Here is a 17,074-nt window from a genome sequence, read left to right on the forward strand (position 1 = left end):
GGCCCGCGCAGGCGCAGAGGAGGCGGCCGGCCGGCCCGGCAGCTGCGGCGGCCTCTGTCAGGGCGCTGCCATGGAGCGGAGGCGCCGCCGGGGCCTGGCCCGGGCCTGCTGCTCGCTCCTGGCCGCGCTCTGCGCCCTGCGCTGCGCCCGCTCCGACCCCGCCAGCGGCCGGGTGAGTGCGGCCCCGCCCCCCCGGGAGCCTGAAGCGCGGCAGCGGGGGGGCCGTGGGGCGCGAATGGAAGGGGGGGCCGAGCGGGGGGCCGTGGGGCGCGTATGGAAGGGGGGGCCGAGCGGGGGGGCCGTGGGGCGCGTATGGAAGGGGGGCCGAGCGGGGGGGCCGTGGGGCGCGTATGGAAGGGGGGGCCGAGCGGGGGGGCCGTGGGGCGCGTATGGAAGGGGGCCGAGCGGGGGGGCCGTGGGGCGCGTATGGAAGGGGGGCTGAGCGGGGGGCCGTGGGGCGCGTATGGAAGGGGGCCGAGCGGGGGGGCCGTGGGGCGCGTATGGAAGGGGGGCTGAGCGGGGGGCCGTGGGGCGCGTATGGAAGGGGGGCTGAGCGCGGGGGGGGCCGTGGGGCGCGTATGGAAGGGGGGGCCGAGCGGGGGGGCCGTGGGGCGCGTATGGAAGGGGGGCCGAGCGCGGGGGGGGCCGTGGGGCGCGTATGGAAGGGGGGCTGAGCGCGGGGGGGGGGCCGTGGGGCGCGTATGGAAGGGGGGGCCGAGCGGGGGGGCCGTGGGGCGCGTATGGAAGGGGGGCTGAGCGGGGGGCCGTGGGGCGCGTATGGAAGGGGGGCTGAGCGCGGGGGGGGCCGTGGGGCGCGTATGGAAGGGGGGCTGAGCGCGGGGGGGGCCGTGGGGCGCGTATGGAAGGGGGGGCTGAGCGGGGGGCCGTGGGGCGCGTATGGAAGGGGGGCTGAGCGGGGGGCCGTGGGGCGCGTATGGAAGGGGGGCTGAGCGGGGGGGGGCCGTGGGGCGCGTATGGAAGGGGGGCTGAGCGCGGGGGGGCCGTGGGGCGCGTATGGAAGGGGGGGCCGAGCGGGGGGCCGTGGGGCGCGTATGGAAGGGGGGGCCGAGCGGGGGGCCGTGGGGCGCGTATGGAAGGGGGGCTGAGCGGGGGGCCGTGGGGCGCGTATGGAAGGGGGGGCTGAGCGGGGGGCCGTGGGGCGCGTATGGAAGGGGGGCTGAGCTGGGGGGCCGTGGGGCGCGTATGGAAGGGGGGCTGAGCGCGGGGGGGGGGGGGGGGGCCGTGGGGCGCGTATGGAAGGGGGGCTGAGCGGGGGGGCCGTGGGGCATGTATGGAAGGGGGGCTGAGCGCAGAGGGGGCCGTGGGGCTGGCTGTGGGGTGCGTATGGAAGGGGGGCTGAGCGCAGAGGGGGCTGTGGGGCACGTATGGAAGGGGGGCTGAGCGGGGGGCTGTGGCGTACGTATGGAAGGGGGGGTCTGAGCGTAGCGGGGCTGGCTGTGGGGTGCGTATGGAAGGGGGGGCTTAGCATAGCCGAGCTGGCCATGGGGTGTGCTTGGGGGGTATTGAAGTTGGGCTTGCTAATGAGCGAGCTCAGCATGTTTGTTCTGGAACAGCCAGTGTTACCTTCATGGGAGAAATTGAGGCAGAATTATTAATGGGGGAAAGGTGAATTTTTGTCCTGTGGGTTGCATTGTGCAGCTGTTTGTTGGGAGGTGTTAGCACCCAGGGTGTGAGGGAGTCTATGGCCCGATCTCTGCCAGTTAAGCACTGCACTTTATTCTTGCTTTGATAGGCTATGGGAAATATTTGCATTTCGCTAGGGTCCTTTAAACTTATAGTTGCTCAGAAAAGTCAAGAGAAAAGCTGCTGTGTTCAAACACCTGCTTATCATGTTTATTGTACTGTTTTTTTCTTTTCTTAGCCTCTTCTGTTACATCTGTTTTAATCTTAGATTCACTTATATTGTAGCTCTAGAGAAGGGGCCATCTCTTCAGTCAGCTGTTTGGCAGTGATCAGGATAATGAAGACAGGATTTCTAGTATTGCCACAAAATAAATAGTAAATCAGAATAAATACCACCCTAACCTCTTACTATTCCTTTGTTTACAGCAAGGATGGGGAACTCTTATCTTGCCCCCATTCCTTACTCTTATACATAACAGGGGTTGCAAACAACATTTCAAAAGATCTATTACAATATCTATTTTAGAACTAACAATTAAATAATAACCATAACATTCTAAACTCTTTCTACAATAATTTAAATAATTTATACAATAAAAACCATAAGGCTCTGTTTCTACTTCAAAATAGTTTGGCAGGGTATACAACATAAAACATATTAAGGACTTAGTACATTAAGGACATGTCTAAACTACAACCCTCTTTCGAAAGAGGGATGTCATTTAGGCAGATCGAAAGTGCAAATGAAGCGGGGATTTAAATATCCCGTGCTTCATTTGCATAATCACATCACAGCATTCTTTCAAAAAAGGATATTTTGAAAGTGAAACCGCTGTCTAGACATGGTTCTTTCCAGGGGAAGTACCCCTTTTTTGAAAGATCCTGTACTCCTCCTGTACTGTCTAGATTCTAGACAGCAGTTTCACTTTCGAAATACCCTTTTTCGGAAGAACGTTGTGACGTGATTATGCAAATGAAGTGTGGGATATTTAAATCCCTGCTTCGTTTGCACTTTCGAGCTGTGTAATTTACATTCCTCTTTTGAAAGAGGGATGTAGTTTAGACATGCCCTATGATTTGAATGCTTAGAATGTCACTAAAAATAGGAAATAGGAATTTTTCTACTGTATTATCCTCCTTTTGACTTCTCAAGAACAATTCTTGAGTAGGTCACAGTTTATGCAATTGTCTTGGAGCAATATACTGAGAAGCAATCTGGGCCTGTGGTTGTAGTTTAACGTACATCCTTTTATCCAGCAACACATACAGCACATTCCCATCAAACAGATACATGTTAGTATTGAGACAATTAACAGTGTGTGAAACATAATAGACAGTATGCTTTTAGAAGCAGAAGACCAGCCAGTAAAAACATCATACCAGTGATAGGCTAATATTTCTTTTTCAGATTTAGCAATTTTTAACCTCTTTCCTTCCCTACATTTTTCTGTGTTTGTTGTAAAAACTGGGTCACCTTGGTGTGTGTCAATAAATGATGAGCCAAATCATGTCATTTTAGGCCAAGAGTAACAGAAATTTATCAAAGTGTTAGTTACAGTCATTTCTGCCACCTTAACCTTTGGTAAATAGTAAGTGTGATTATTAGTATAGAACACACTGACATTACATTTACATTCATCCACTAGGGGTTGGTTAATACTTACACTTTCCCAAAATTTTTCCCAGGATATAACACACATACACTGTCCATTGAACTGGACGTGTGTTGTGTTTGGGATGATTTGGACAATACATGTCCCTAACGATGTGTCCATGCTGCATACCCATTTCTCAGGGCTTCATTCCATATCCCTCGAGTGTCTAATAATTTCTTTTTTCTAGGGCACTGACCTATAACCTCAGGGTAACCAAAAAGATCCCTTGGTCAGTTTTGGGAGTGGGATTACTTTTCATATTTCTCAGTCCAATAAGCTTGTGCGTATTGGATAGTCGAGTAGTTGCTTATATCTCTTCTATGAAGTAAGGGCCAATCCTTTTTTACTTTAATGTGTATTTTTTCGTGCCTAGTTTTAAATACATTTACTGATCTCCTGGCTCCCACAAGTTGGGTGTTACAACCTTGTGTAATTTCTGATTCAGAAAATCAGAATTTCTGAAGCAGTGTGGGGAGCAGGCGGGAGTAGGTGCTTTTGAGTACCCACAGCTTTTAAGCTGTCTCCCTGCGCATACTAACTCCCAGAGAGCTTCTGTGCTTTTGACCCCACCCCCCATGTGTAACTTCTGAAACTTTCAGTGGTTAAACGTTTATCTAAATAAACACGTTAACATCCCTAGATTTAAAAACAAACCAACCCATAATGGAGAAACGGTGACTCTTAAGAATATCTACTAATGTGTTCTTAACTCCCCATCTTTGTTTACACTTTTACTATTTAATGTTTTTCCCCAACTCAGATTTGTTAATATTTCGTTTTGGGAAATTAAACTGCCCTGTGTGAAGCAGTGTGTCACTTATATGTTTTTAAAAATGCCTTAAATCTAGTCACTGAAGAGTCAAGGAATGTTACTCCTGCATTAAGGAGTTGCTACTAGTTTTTCCATAGTGAACAAGACATGCTAACAAATAACTTGTGTGCTAATGGGCTAAATTTGCAATATTATTCATAGCAAATAGGGCCCTACCAAACACAGCCATGAAAAATACAACCATAAAATCTGTTTTTATGTGTGCTTTTAGCCTATATTGCAGGGGTGGGGAACCTTTTTTGGGTCGGGGGCTGCTGACCCACAGAAAAATCAGCTGGGAGTCGCACACAAGAGAGGAACAAAACAAACAACCAAAAAAGCCCCCCACAAGCCCCTCACTGATGAGGCCCCTGACTGAGAGGAAGAAAGACACTCCCCACATTCCCCTCACACAGCAGAGCCTGTGGGGCCCCAGGCTAGTCGTTTTTGTGCCTCCAGTCTAGGGTTATAAGCGACTAGTTGCTCCCACCGAACTTGCTGCCTCTATCAGAAAGAGGCAACGGGAGACGGGGCTTAAAAGCTGGTTTCCCCCCAACTTCCTCTCCATGGGAGGGGGCAGGGGCGCAGCAGCAGAGTTCCAACTTTGAAATGTACAAGACCCCCAGTAGGAACTCTTGTGCATTTCAAAGCTTGAAATACTGCGTGGAGCCTGGGGCCAGTGAGGAGTCTGCTGACGCCGGTCTTCATTCAAGTGCTTCCACTGAAATGTGCAAGAACCTCAGCAAGGGCTCTTGTGCATTTCAAAGACTGCAACGCTGAGTGGAGCCTGGGGTCAGCGGCACACGCCCCAGGTTCCAGGCAGTGTTTTAGTCTTTGGAATGCACAGGAGCGCCTGCTGAGGTTCTTGTACATTTCAAAGGCGGAACGCCATGCTAGTCCTTAGCGACTAATCGAAATTTAACATCCCTACACCAGTCCCACGCTAGGCCAGCAGGGGGCTGGGCTGGAGCCCTGAGCCTCGGGCTGGATCCAGGCAAGTTGAGGATGACAACTGTCCTCTGGGCATTAGGTCCCCCATCCTGGCTATGCTGTTAAGGTTTCATAGGAGTAATCCGTGTTTCTCAAACTGGATGTCCTGATCCAAAAGGGAGTTGTGGTGGGGTCACAAGGTTATGTCATGGAGAGTTGTGGTATTGCCACTCTGCACAGCCCCAGCCCCCTCCCATCCTCCGAAGAGCTGCTGGAGCTGCAAGCTGGAGCACCCTCCTTGCTGCTGCAGGTGGCCCCAGTCAGCTCTCCCAGCCCCCTCACTGAGCAATGAATAAACTCTGTTACTAATGACAAGTTTGCATTAGGGATGTAAAGAGTAGTTGATTAGTTGACTACTCGCATTGTCTCCCTGTCCCTCGTTGCCTCTAAATCAGAGGCTGCAAGTGGGAGGGGAGGAAGCAGGAACTGGTGCTTGGAGGAGCCAACTTAAAAGCTGGTTCCCCCTAGCAGTGTCTCTGCAGTGCCGCTTTCCCCCTCCACTTGCGCAGCTGCCTGTATCAGAGGCAGCAGCACTGAGGGCCCAGAGGCTGCAGGACCAGGCATGAACTGGGACTGAGCAAGCCCAGCTCAGTCCTGGTTGATGTTGGGTCCAGGAGCTGCCCCTGCTGCAGCTCTTCAGTTTAAATGTAGTAGGAGCCAGGCTGCCTGCATGCCTGGATCTTACCCCCTCTGTGGCTCTGCAGTTTAAATATAGTAACTCCTTCTGAGCATCTTCCCTTATCGACAGATCATGTAGTCGATACAATTTGTATCAACTAAACGATTACCCAGTTACCAGCCCCTTAATATCCTTAGTTTGCATAGTATCTATCCTCAAAATAGTTGATTTTTAACCAGTGCAATTCACTCTTTATGCTTATGATATAAATTGTGTTCTGACCAAACAAGAAAAAATGAAGCAGCAATGAATTTGTACAATTTAGTAGTCACATAAAAATGTTTCCAGTACTTTAAAGAATGATGTTTTGTGTATATACTTCACAACTGACTACCTCATAGTTAATGTTTTCTATTTCTCATATTTTTCAGAGTTGGCTAAAAGCATATGGCTATTTGCTTCCCTCTGAAAGCCGAATGTCTGCCCTGCACTCAGGAAAAGCTATGCAGTCTGCAGTTGCCAGTATGCAACAATTTTATGGGATCCCAGTAACAGGAGTTTTGGACCAGACAACTATTGAGTAAGATTTGCAAAGTTTATTTTGGGTTTATCTTCTACACACATCTTAATATAACATTCTCTGTCAAAATTCTGTGATTAGTTATAAGCAGGGCTCGACAAATCACTGAATCTACTCTCCCGTGGCAAGTAGATTTCAACCGTTCACCCCGTTCACCGGCGGCACACGCATGCGCGGGACTGGCGAGCGATTTCACCGCCGTTTGTCAAGCCCTGGTTATAAGTGACAGATGTTTGCTTGAAATAGGATCTCTAGGATATCTAGAAAAAAATAGAATCTTTCTGTTGCAAACAGTTCTGTTTGAAAGTAGAGAAAATATTTATCTTATGTACTAAAATCCTTTAAGTCCCAAGGGGGAATGGGAAGGTAGAAACCAACTGCAGGCTGTGCTTTGCAGGGTGGTGCTTTTTCTCTTGAGGCCTTTGTTTTGGATTAATACGTTTTTTACCGTAGAGAAATATATTGCTGGAGTTATCTAGGAGCTGAGAGAAGTCACAATTATAGTTGCTTTGAGACTCCATTTTCAGGCAGGTGGGGGGGTTCTGATTCTTCTGTGGAGGGGGGCTAAGGAGTTGTAAAACCATTTGCAGGTCTGAGATGAGATTTGCCTCAGTTTGGGAGTTTAATCTATGTGGAAGCCTGCTCCAGCTGGCATGAACTTAAATTCACTCTCTGAGTTCTAATTTAACTCAGGTTAAAGTAGCTTATTCCAGTTTGCAGCATGAGGCATAAGGGACAAAGACAAAGGCTTTCCTTGTTGACTGATCCCCGTCTTGACTGCTGCATTGTGCTGGCTCAGCTGTTTGTCGGTACAACGCGGCAGCTATTTTTATTCTAATGAAGCGGGGGATATTTAAATCCCTGCTTCATTGACTATGTCGGTATGTCTAATTTACATGCCTCTGTCGGCAGAGGTATGTAGTCTAGACATAACCTAGGAGATTGAGGGTCACAACCAGGATCTTTCCTGTCCTTTCTGGGAGAGTTTACAGACGAGTATTTCCTGGGAACCTGTTGTAGGAAGTTCTGTAATTTATCTGACCTTCTGTGTAGAAAATAGGGCTGTCAAGTGATTAAAAAATTAATTGTGATTAATCACGCTATTAAACAATTAATTGTGATTTAGTGTGTGATTAATTGCACTGTTAAATAATAAGATTTCAGCTGATCCCAGGCTCTGTGTTGCACTGCTCCTTTGAAATGCCGCCAAGGTGTTTGAAAGGGGCAGTGCGGAGGGAGCCTGGGATCAGCTGGAGTCCCCAGCTGACCCTGGCTCTGCTTTACGCTGCCCCTTTAAAACGCCATGGTGGTGTTTCAAAGGGGAGCACTGTGTGGAAACACCTGCGATTAACGTGTGTTAATTTTTTTAACACGTTAATTCTGCTCTGTATTAATCGCAGGCGTTAACGCACATTAATTGACAGACGTAGTAGAACATATACTTTTCTAGATTTGCAACAGAATCCTGAGTCTTTTCTATTTGTTTCCCCCTTTGAGTATTTGAATCTGTCCCATGGCTCACATGTAATGAAACCTTCTGACAAAAATAAGCCTGTCTCTTTCCAGCAGGATTTGGAAACCACAAACTCTGAGGGGAGCCACATCTGGCCCATTGGGCCTTTCAGTCGTGCCCCTGAGCTCTCACTAGGGAACAGGATTGAGTCTGCCTTGCTGGGAGGAGACAGCCCAACTCCTAGGGAGTACGGTGAGCAGGGGTGGCTAGCCCCTTCTGCCCTCCCTCCCCCAGCCTTGCAGCCTCAGCTCTCCCAGCCCCTGAGCCAGCCCTGATGCTCCAGGTGGAGTAGTTGCACAGCCTCCCTCAGCCATTCCTACCTGGCCCTTCATACAATTTCCAAACCAGATGTGGCCTTCAGGCCAAAAAGTTTGCCCACCCTGCACTGTCTCAGTGGGAGGCAGCCATCTTACAGCTGCCTCCTCACAAGGCAGCATCAGTCTTTCAGAGGTGGAGACAAGCTTTATTTTGTTCACTGCCAAGCTCCAGGCTACTTACAAGTACTTCCTCCAAAACTGTCATGTAGACCTATGCTAAGGACGCTAGAAGGGTACACAGTGAGTCTCCTCCCTACTGGTGTCCCAACAGTTGGGAACAACACAGGAGAAAAGAAACCTTTGCAAACTACGGTGTAGACATGGGAGTGGGTTTTGGGCTAACAGCGTGAGGATAGTGGGTTTCCTGGGGGAGGTTCAACATAAAAAACCATTTGATTTTTAAAAAGGGTGTTGCCAGGTCTTTTGCACCTTCTCAAAGATCCAGGGTTGCATTCTGAGTGTGCACACCACTTGTGTATTGGAAGGATATGGGGAAAGAGTCATGCCCCCTATCGTAGATGTGACATAACATTGACTGTGACAGACAGAAAAGCCTTCAAAACAGAGGGAGACAAAACAGTAACAGAATTGTACATCACAATGTTGTGTGTGGATTAAGGATGTAAAATCCTGTGTAATTGGTTAACCAGTTAAACATGAAGTTTACTTCATGTTTAACCCATTAATCAATTAAGGGGAGTGCTCCAGCCCCATTGGATTGGAACATCTCCCTGCCTGTCGAGGCCTGGTATGCCTGGCCCCTGTCTGCGGAGGGTGCTGCAGGCCTGGAGCAACTCTGTTAAGAGTGATACTCACCAGTTACCCTTTCATATTCCTAGCTTGGATCTGGACTGCTTTGTTGAGACGTTATTTTCTTGGATCTGGACTGCTTTGTTGAGAGGACTTCTTTTGTCCCCTGCTCCTCATCTTGTAGGTCTATCAACTCTACAATGACCATGTTGATGCACATAATTCTTACCAATCTAGGAGCTAAAATAAAGAGTTTCTATGCTATCAAGAGGGCTATATAACAGCAACGTTATGCAGGAAGCCTTAAAGGACAGAACTTGTTCTCTTTATATAGGTGTTTCAGGAAGAGGTATAAGAGCAACACAGGAAGCAAGAATGGGATGGGGGTGTTACAGAGCTGAAGCATGACTATGATGATTACAGTAGAAATCAAGGCCCTGATGTGCTGCATATGTTAGAGACAACTAAGGAAATTATATCTTCTATCACTTTCATGTCAGACTTCAGCATGAGACATTACCTGTTTCTATAGCAACTGGAGACAGACCAACAAATCATTGCTCTAAGCAACAGTCATTGCTCTATGGCCTCCCTCCAGGAAGAACTCTGGAGAATTATCTTCCTCCAGGCCTTCACAGACTGCAGGCTCAGTCTAAGGGCTCCCTTTGGAGCGGAACTTTGCACAAGATTTGAATACTATTTTAAACTAAATTTCTCCCCTAACCTGTCTCCCCTGCCTAGCCAAATTGTGTGTTCCTCACCTGCCTAGCCAACCTGTCTTCCCTTTCGGGCTGCGGCCATCTACTCTGTGCTTTGGCAGTTGTGTATCTAGGAGCTCAAATGCTTCTGCGCGGCAGGCTCAGACCCTGATGCCTGAGTTAATTACCCTCGTTATCTTTCATTAACAGTACCTGCGGTTCACCTGTGGGCTATACATGTGCGCGGGGTATGTAAGACGTTTTTTACTCAATCAGGGAAAACTGCGGGTAATACACGGGTGCGGGTAATACTCCTGCGCCGGTTATATATGCTAATTTACAGTAGTTGTAGCTAAATTAGTCCCCATCATAATGTGTATATATAGTTGGGATTGTTTTCCAATGTGCATTACTTTACATTTATCAACATTAAATTTCATTTGTCATTTTGTTGCACAATCACTTAGTTTGGTGAGATCCTTTTTGAAGCTCTTCACAGTCTGCTTTCGTCTTAACTCTCTTGAGCAGTTTGGTATCATCTGCAAATTTTGCCACTTCACTGCGTACCCCTTTCTTTAGATCATTTATAAATAAATTGAACAGGATTGGTCATAGGACAGAACCTTAGGGGACCCCACTAGTTCTAATATAGACCTGGTGCTAATCCTAATCTTGGTTCAGAATAAACCAAGGGTTAAATCAGTTTTAATGAACAGTAAAAATCACATCTAACTTGTTTCCCAGATTTAACACTTTTTCACCAGTGGGTTGTTTTGGGCTTTTTTTAGATGGATGAAGAAGCCTCGATGTGGGGTTCCTGATCATCCCCATTTAAGCCATAGCCGAAGGAATAAGCGATATGCGTTAACTGGACAAAAATGGAGGCAGAAGCATATAACATACAGGTATGTTCTACATTTTTGAAAGAGTGAAAAATAGTTTGAAACAGATTTTTATATTGAGCTGTCAAAAGTGAAAGTGTCTTTTCATGCATATATACGGCCTTCTGAACTTTAGAAAAATATGTGCTTAAGTGACTTAGGAGTTTAGATCCCCTTTTAAAAATTATTTAAGGCACTTAGGGCCAGATTTTCAAAGGTTTTTAGGTGCCATTAGTTAGGTGCCAAACCTGCTTACATTTCTTTGGGTATTTCAGTAACTGTCATATCAGAATCTTAGGTGCCTATGTAAATCTTATCTTTGGCTTAAATGATATAATTAGAAGTGTTACATAACAATTATTTATGCCACATAACAATTATTTGTTCTCTGCTTGATTTGTTTCCTTTTTGATTGTCATTTAAACCCCAAATGTGTTTGACAGTTTTTCAGAAGTGGTATGGAATATTACAAATTAATGTCTTTGTTTTGTGCTCAGATATGTTTTGTCACTTTAAAATATTTTTTTATATGTATTGATTTCATATTCCAAGTATTTATCAAGTCCAGTGTCACAATGAATACTTCCAGGAATTTTCTGCAATCATTTTATGACATTTGAAATTCAAACTAAATGTAGTATTGAAATCATTGGTTCTAGCTGGAAGGCATTTCAGTCTGATTCCTACTTTTTACAGGATACACAAATTAGTGAAAACATTTCTAAAATGAACTATATTGTGTACTTCATGATAATGGAAATTCAGAAACATATCTATAATTGATAATGGTGAATTATTATCCAAAAGGTATCCGTCTAACCATGGCCTGCAGTCCTCTGTTCTTGGCCAAGGGCTATTCAGTTTCTTTACCAGAGATCTATTAAAAAAATAAACTTGTTGCTGGTAAAGTTTGCAGATGTCAGAAAAAAATGGGGTATTAAATAATGACAGAACAGACAGATCCTCTGTCTTGATAAAAAGAATATAGGTCATGCTTACGGGATAGGGGGCTGCATCCTGGAAAGCAGTGACTATATACAAAGGATGGTAGGAATCATGGTAGAAATCAACTAAACATGACGTTCCAGTGAAATATTGTAGCTAAGAGAGCTAATAGGAAACCTAGTAAATAGGATTCTTAGATATGTAAGCAGGGGAGTGTTCAGTAGTAGTAGGGAGGGCATATTGGTATTGTATGCAGCATTAGTGAAACCATTCCTGGCATACAGTGTCCAGTTGCATCCAGGACTTGGGGTGAAGATTAAGAACTATTCGTGTTGAGTTTGAGCTGTTAGCTAGACATCCTTGAGGAGATAACGGGTTGAGATTTTAATTTGGACCAGAGGATCTGCTATAAAAATGTAGGTCTTTAATCCCTGAGCATAGATATGGTTGCTGAATTTGTATTCACTGATGAGATTACTCATAGAGAAGGTGTAGAAGGAGAAGAGAAGAGGACCAAGGAAAGAGCCATATGGATCCTTCACAGAAAGCTGGAGGGAGGATGAGGAGTCTCCCCTGAAGGATGCACCAAAGAAGTGATTAGAGAGGTAAGAGGAGAACCAGCAGAGGGTTGAGTCATAGAAGATAAGATAGGACAAGATTTCCAGAGGAAAGGCATGGGCCACTCTATGAAAGGCAGTTGACATGTCAAGCAGGATGAGGATGGAGCACTGGTTCTGAGCTTTGGCAAGGAAAAGGTCATTAGAGTATTTAGTAGGAGAGGTGGAGTACAAGGAAGGGAAGCCATATTAGAGGGAATCTAGGATGGAGTTAGGTTAGGAGAAATTCCAAGAAGGTTTCAGACAACATTTGAAAACAGTGCTTCCAATCATCTTAGAGATTAAATGGTGATGGAAGGGTAGCAGAGGAGGCAAGTGGGGTGAAGCTGGGGGTTTTAAAGATAAGTGAGATTGCAACATGTTTGTATGTGTGGCAAAAGAATCAGAGGAGAATGAGTGATTAAGAGTGAAGGAAGGGATGAGACTGGATGCAAAGATGAGCAGGAAATGGGATGAGGTCACTGGGGAAAGTGCAGAGGTTGGATATGTTGAGCTATATCGTCCTATTGTTTCTTTGTACTCCCCCACCTGTCTGCATCCATCTGTTGTCTCTTGTAAATTCTTTAGGGCAGGACTGTCTTTTTTCCTTATCTGTACAATGCCTAGCACAACGGAGTCCTAGTCCATCACTTGAGCTCTATGTCGGTCATAATAACTAGGACAGATTGCTGATCAATATCCACGATTTAAATTATTTAGATTTAAATCCATCAGGAAACAGTTCAGTTTTTATTTCCCTACAGAAAGGTTGATTCTCGTTACTTGGTAACTGTAACAGTAGGTGGGCCCAGAAGAGACAGTTCCAGGGAATTAGAATGAACAAAGGCCTGGGAAATGGTTTGGTAGAAGAAGAGACAAAGTGGTACTAGAGAATCAAGTGTTGAATGTGGGAGGGGGGAACAAATCCAGGAGACAGTTCATTTAAGAAGATGTCCCTTAGGGGAGGATCTGTTAATGGGGATTCTCTGTAGAAATGGGAACCTGCGGCCCATCAGGGTTCTATGAGTGGCCCACAAGACATTTCGTTTTCCTACCAGTATTACTAAAGACACACACATGTGATTACATACGTTGATTGTGAGAGCTGTGCATTGCTTCTGTATCTAGTCAAAGTGCTGCTATTGTTCAATCAACTTATCTAATAAATGGCAAGCACAGTTAGCAAAACTGTCCTATCCCGGGGAAACCATCTTGGTTATAACAATTTTGCTGGCCACTGAAGTGAAGGAGGGCCACTCATGTCGCCAACTCACTAGCCTGGTTGCCCATCGCTGTTCTATAGGAAGGAAGAGAGAATGGAAGATGATCAAGTACAGGTAAGAACTGAAAAGAAACTGTTAAATCAAAAAGAGTCACAGTCAATAACATCACATATTGTTAAACAGCTAACAAGTGACACATTTTATAAACACCTATATTCAAATGCTAGAATTCTAAATACTAAGATAGGTGAGCTTGAGTGCCTGATATTACATGAGAATATTCATATAACAGAATAAGAATGGCCAGTGTCCTGTCAGCTGACATTGGCCAATGCCAGATGCCCCAGAGGGAGGAATCACAACAGGTAATCCTCACATGATCCCTCCCCTGTCATCCAGAATAATAGAAACTTGGTGGAATGAGGGGAATCAATGGGACTCAGTAATACTAGAGCACAAAATATATAAGAATGACAGAGTGGGTTATGCTGATGGTGGTGTTGCACTATGTGAAAGAATGTGTAGAGTCAAATATTGTAAAAATCTTAAATGACTCAAACTATACTATAAAATCTCTATGGATAGAAATTCCATGTTTTAATAATACACATACAATAGCAGGAATACACAACCAACAACCTGACGAGGATGGCGATGGATGGTGACTATGAAATGGTCAGAGAGATTGAAGAGATAATAAAAATAGAAAACTCAGTTGCAATCCCCCATTATTACTATCCCAATATTGACTGGGAACATGTTACCTCAGGATGGAATGCGGAGATGGATGGGATGCAGAGATAATATTTCTAGACATCATAAATGACTGCTTCTTGTCTGGAAGCAGATTGTATTGGAATACACACGGGGATAGCCAATTCTTGATCTAGTACTAAGTGGAATACAGGATCTGGTCCAACAGGTGAGCATAGCTGGACTGCTTGATAATAGAGATCATAATATGATTAAATGTAACACCCCTCGGGGAGCCACTCCAAAGAAACCCATCACAGTAGCATTTCACTTCAGAAAGCTGAACTACACAAATGAGGAGTATAGTAAAAGAGATTAAAAGATAAAGTCACAAAAATGAAATGCCAGCAAGCTGCGTGGAATTTAAAAAAAGGAACAAAACCCTATAATAGACTAAAATGTATACTGTACATCAGAAAACAAAGTTAGAGGACCAGAAAAAAAGTGCTACGGTGGCTAAATAACAAAGTAAAAAAGTGATTAAAAGCTAAAAAGGCATCCTTGAAAATATTAGTTAAATCCTACTGAGGAAAATAGAAAGGTGTTTAATCTTTGGCAAGTCAGGTGTAATAGTATAATTAGGCAGGCCAAAAAGAATTTGGAAAGCAACTAGCCAAAGATGTAAAAACTAACAGCAACAAATATTTGAAGTACTGTACATCAAAAGCAGGAAGCTTGCTCAACAAGGGACCATCAGGGTGCTAAAGGAGCACTCAAGGAAAATAAAGCCATTTGGGAGAAGCTAAGTGAATTTGTCTTCGCTGCAGAATAAGTGGGGGAGATTTCCACACTTGCACCATTGTTTTTAAGTGACAAATCTCAGGAATTGTCCCAGATAGAGGTGTCAGTAGAGGTGGTTTTGGAACAAATTAATAAATTTAACAGCAAGTTGTCATAAGGACTGGATGCTATTTATCCAAGAGTTCTGAAGGATCTCAGATATGAAATTGTAGATTAAATCACCTTTAGTTGCAGATGACTGAAGGATAGTTAATATGACACCAATTTTTTAAAAAGATCAAGGTAGTCCTATCAATTATAGACTAGTAAAACTAGCTTCAATACTAGGCAAATTGGTTGAAACAATAGTAAAGAATAGAATTATCAGACACATAAATGACATGAATTGTCAGAAAAGTGAACATGGTTTTTGTAAAGGGAAATCATGCCTCATTAATATATTAGAGTTCTTTGAAAGGGGGGGGGGGAGATCAAGAAATTTGTGGACAAGGGTGATTTAGATAGCATGTACTTGGGTTTTCAGAAAACCATGGATAAGGTCCCACAATCAAAGGCTCTTAAGCAAAGTGAGCTCTCATGGGACAAGAGGCACGGTCATCTCATGGATGAATAACTGGTTGAAAAACAGGACACCACGGGTAAGAAATCGCCAGTTCTTCTTCGAGCAGTGTCCCGTGGGTGCTCCACTGTAGGTGTCGGCTTGTCCTGGCGCCGCAGATCGGAGACCTTTTTAGCCGTAGTCTGCCGGACCACGCATGCGCGAAGTACGGCTCGTGGCTTTTCGCGCCGTTTGAGCAGCGCTGGTCCGGCTCCCGCCAGTTCCTCTTGACCATCCTCGGCTGCGGACGGAATAACGTCTCTCTGGCAATTACTGTTTCTTATAGAGACAGAGACTTTAAATGTTATTGTATATAGTTCCTATATAGAGTTTTCCCAAGTTATAGTTATATTCTAGTCGTTTAAAAAAAAAAAAAAAAGTTTTTCTTCAGTAGTTATTTAGTTATCCCAATGCCAGGTTTTAAGAAATGTGGCGAATGCCACGAAGCAATGCCTGCCTCTGATGGCCACGCTCTATGTATTAGGTGCCTCGGGGAAGGACATATACCCCCAAAATGTCCCCACTGCTCCAAACTAACAGCTAGGGCTAGACGGGACAGAGACATGCGTCTAAAAGTCCTTCTGTTCGACAAGGCCTTACAACCGGACGTCAAACAGTCAAAAGGACACTCGGAACAATCTAAGAAAGTTAAAAGAAAACCGTCTCCGACACGATCCCTCCCGCCCTCAAGATCGGCAGACGATCAGCCAGGGACGTCAACGGCACCGCCCGCAAAAGTAGCGAGGCCGCCGAAAGACAGCCGGAGTAAGTCGGCCCCGAGCCCTTCTATATCGGGCTCGACCGTCTCAGCTGTTCCCTCGGTCTCTAAGCCGCCTACGGCTCCGAGAACCGCTCCCGGCACCGAGCGTCCCCCAGCACCGGTCTGTTCTCCGGCGCCGAGCCGCAGCCACTCCCCGGCGCCGAGCCGCAGCCCGGCGCCGGCACCGAGGGCCCCGGCACCGAGCCGCTCTCCGGCACCGAGCCGCTCCCCAGCGCCGAGACGATCACCTAACCTAACACGCTCTCCGGTACCTACGTGCTCACCTGCACCGGAACAACTACCGACGCCGAAGACCGCAACCAAACGTTCGGCGGAAGTTAGCCGCCCTTCAATGCATGCGGCTCCATCGGCACCGAAGCGTCCACCGCCTCCCACCAAACAACGGGAGCCCCAACGACCATCGGCACCGAGACACTCCCCAGCTTCGACCGCACCGGCACCGAGTCGCCCTTCGGCACCGAAAGACCCGTCTCAGCACAGACGCTCACTGACAATGCGACGGCCTTCTCCTCTGCATACATCTCAGCAGCGCAGTCAGTCACCGGTGCAGAGTCGATCAGTGACGTCGATGGGGCCCACCTCGACACTGATTCCCCCAATGCCAGTCGAAGTGATTCCGCATTCAGTTATCTCTACCCCGGCATCCTCTCCACCGGAGCATTTACTAGCCCCAACGGCCCATGCAACCAGGGGATTATCCTCCCTATCCCCGAGCCCTGAGTTTTCTCCAGAGCTGCGATCCCCGTCTCCACAGTACTCCGAGTACTCTCATACTGGCCATATATCACCACGTTCTGGTCATTCTTACTGCTGTGACCTGCGTTCACCCAGTCGCAGCACTTATTATAGAGACAGGTCGCAACCACCAAGATCAACCCGCTCGGAATACTCAATGGGATCCCAGTGCTCCACATCTCCCCATTATCGCCATACTTCGTCCTATCAACACCGGTCCCCGCAATCCCATCCAGGGCAGAAA

At 46.4% G+C, this 17,074-nt stretch overlaps 1 protein-coding gene across 7 annotated transcripts in view; it reads left to right on the plus strand.

Moving 5' to 3' along the window:
• The window catches only part of MMP24 (matrix metallopeptidase 24), a 113,634-nt gene continuing 96,560 nt past the window's right edge, over nt 1-17,074 (plus strand). The window contains exons 1-3 of one of the 7 annotated variants that reach the window (XM_075901454.2): nt 1-172; nt 6,151-6,299; nt 10,366-10,482. In XM_075901454.2, coding sequence (XP_075757569.1) covers nt 71-172; nt 6,151-6,299; nt 10,366-10,482 — 368 coding nt within the window. In that variant the 5' untranslated portion in view covers nt 1-70. Of the gene's footprint in view, nt 173-6,150; nt 6,300-10,365; nt 10,483-17,074 lie in introns of those variants that run through there. The other 6 variants (XM_075901451.2, XM_075901449.2, XM_075901450.2 and 3 more) reach the window with 6 other exon arrangements.

The sequence above is a fragment of the Pelodiscus sinensis genome, chromosome 17, assembly GCF_052426305.1.
Source record: "Pelodiscus sinensis isolate ZL-2025 chromosome 17, ASM5242630v1, whole genome shotgun sequence".
NCBI lineage: Eukaryota > Metazoa > Chordata > Testudines > Trionychidae > Pelodiscus > Pelodiscus sinensis.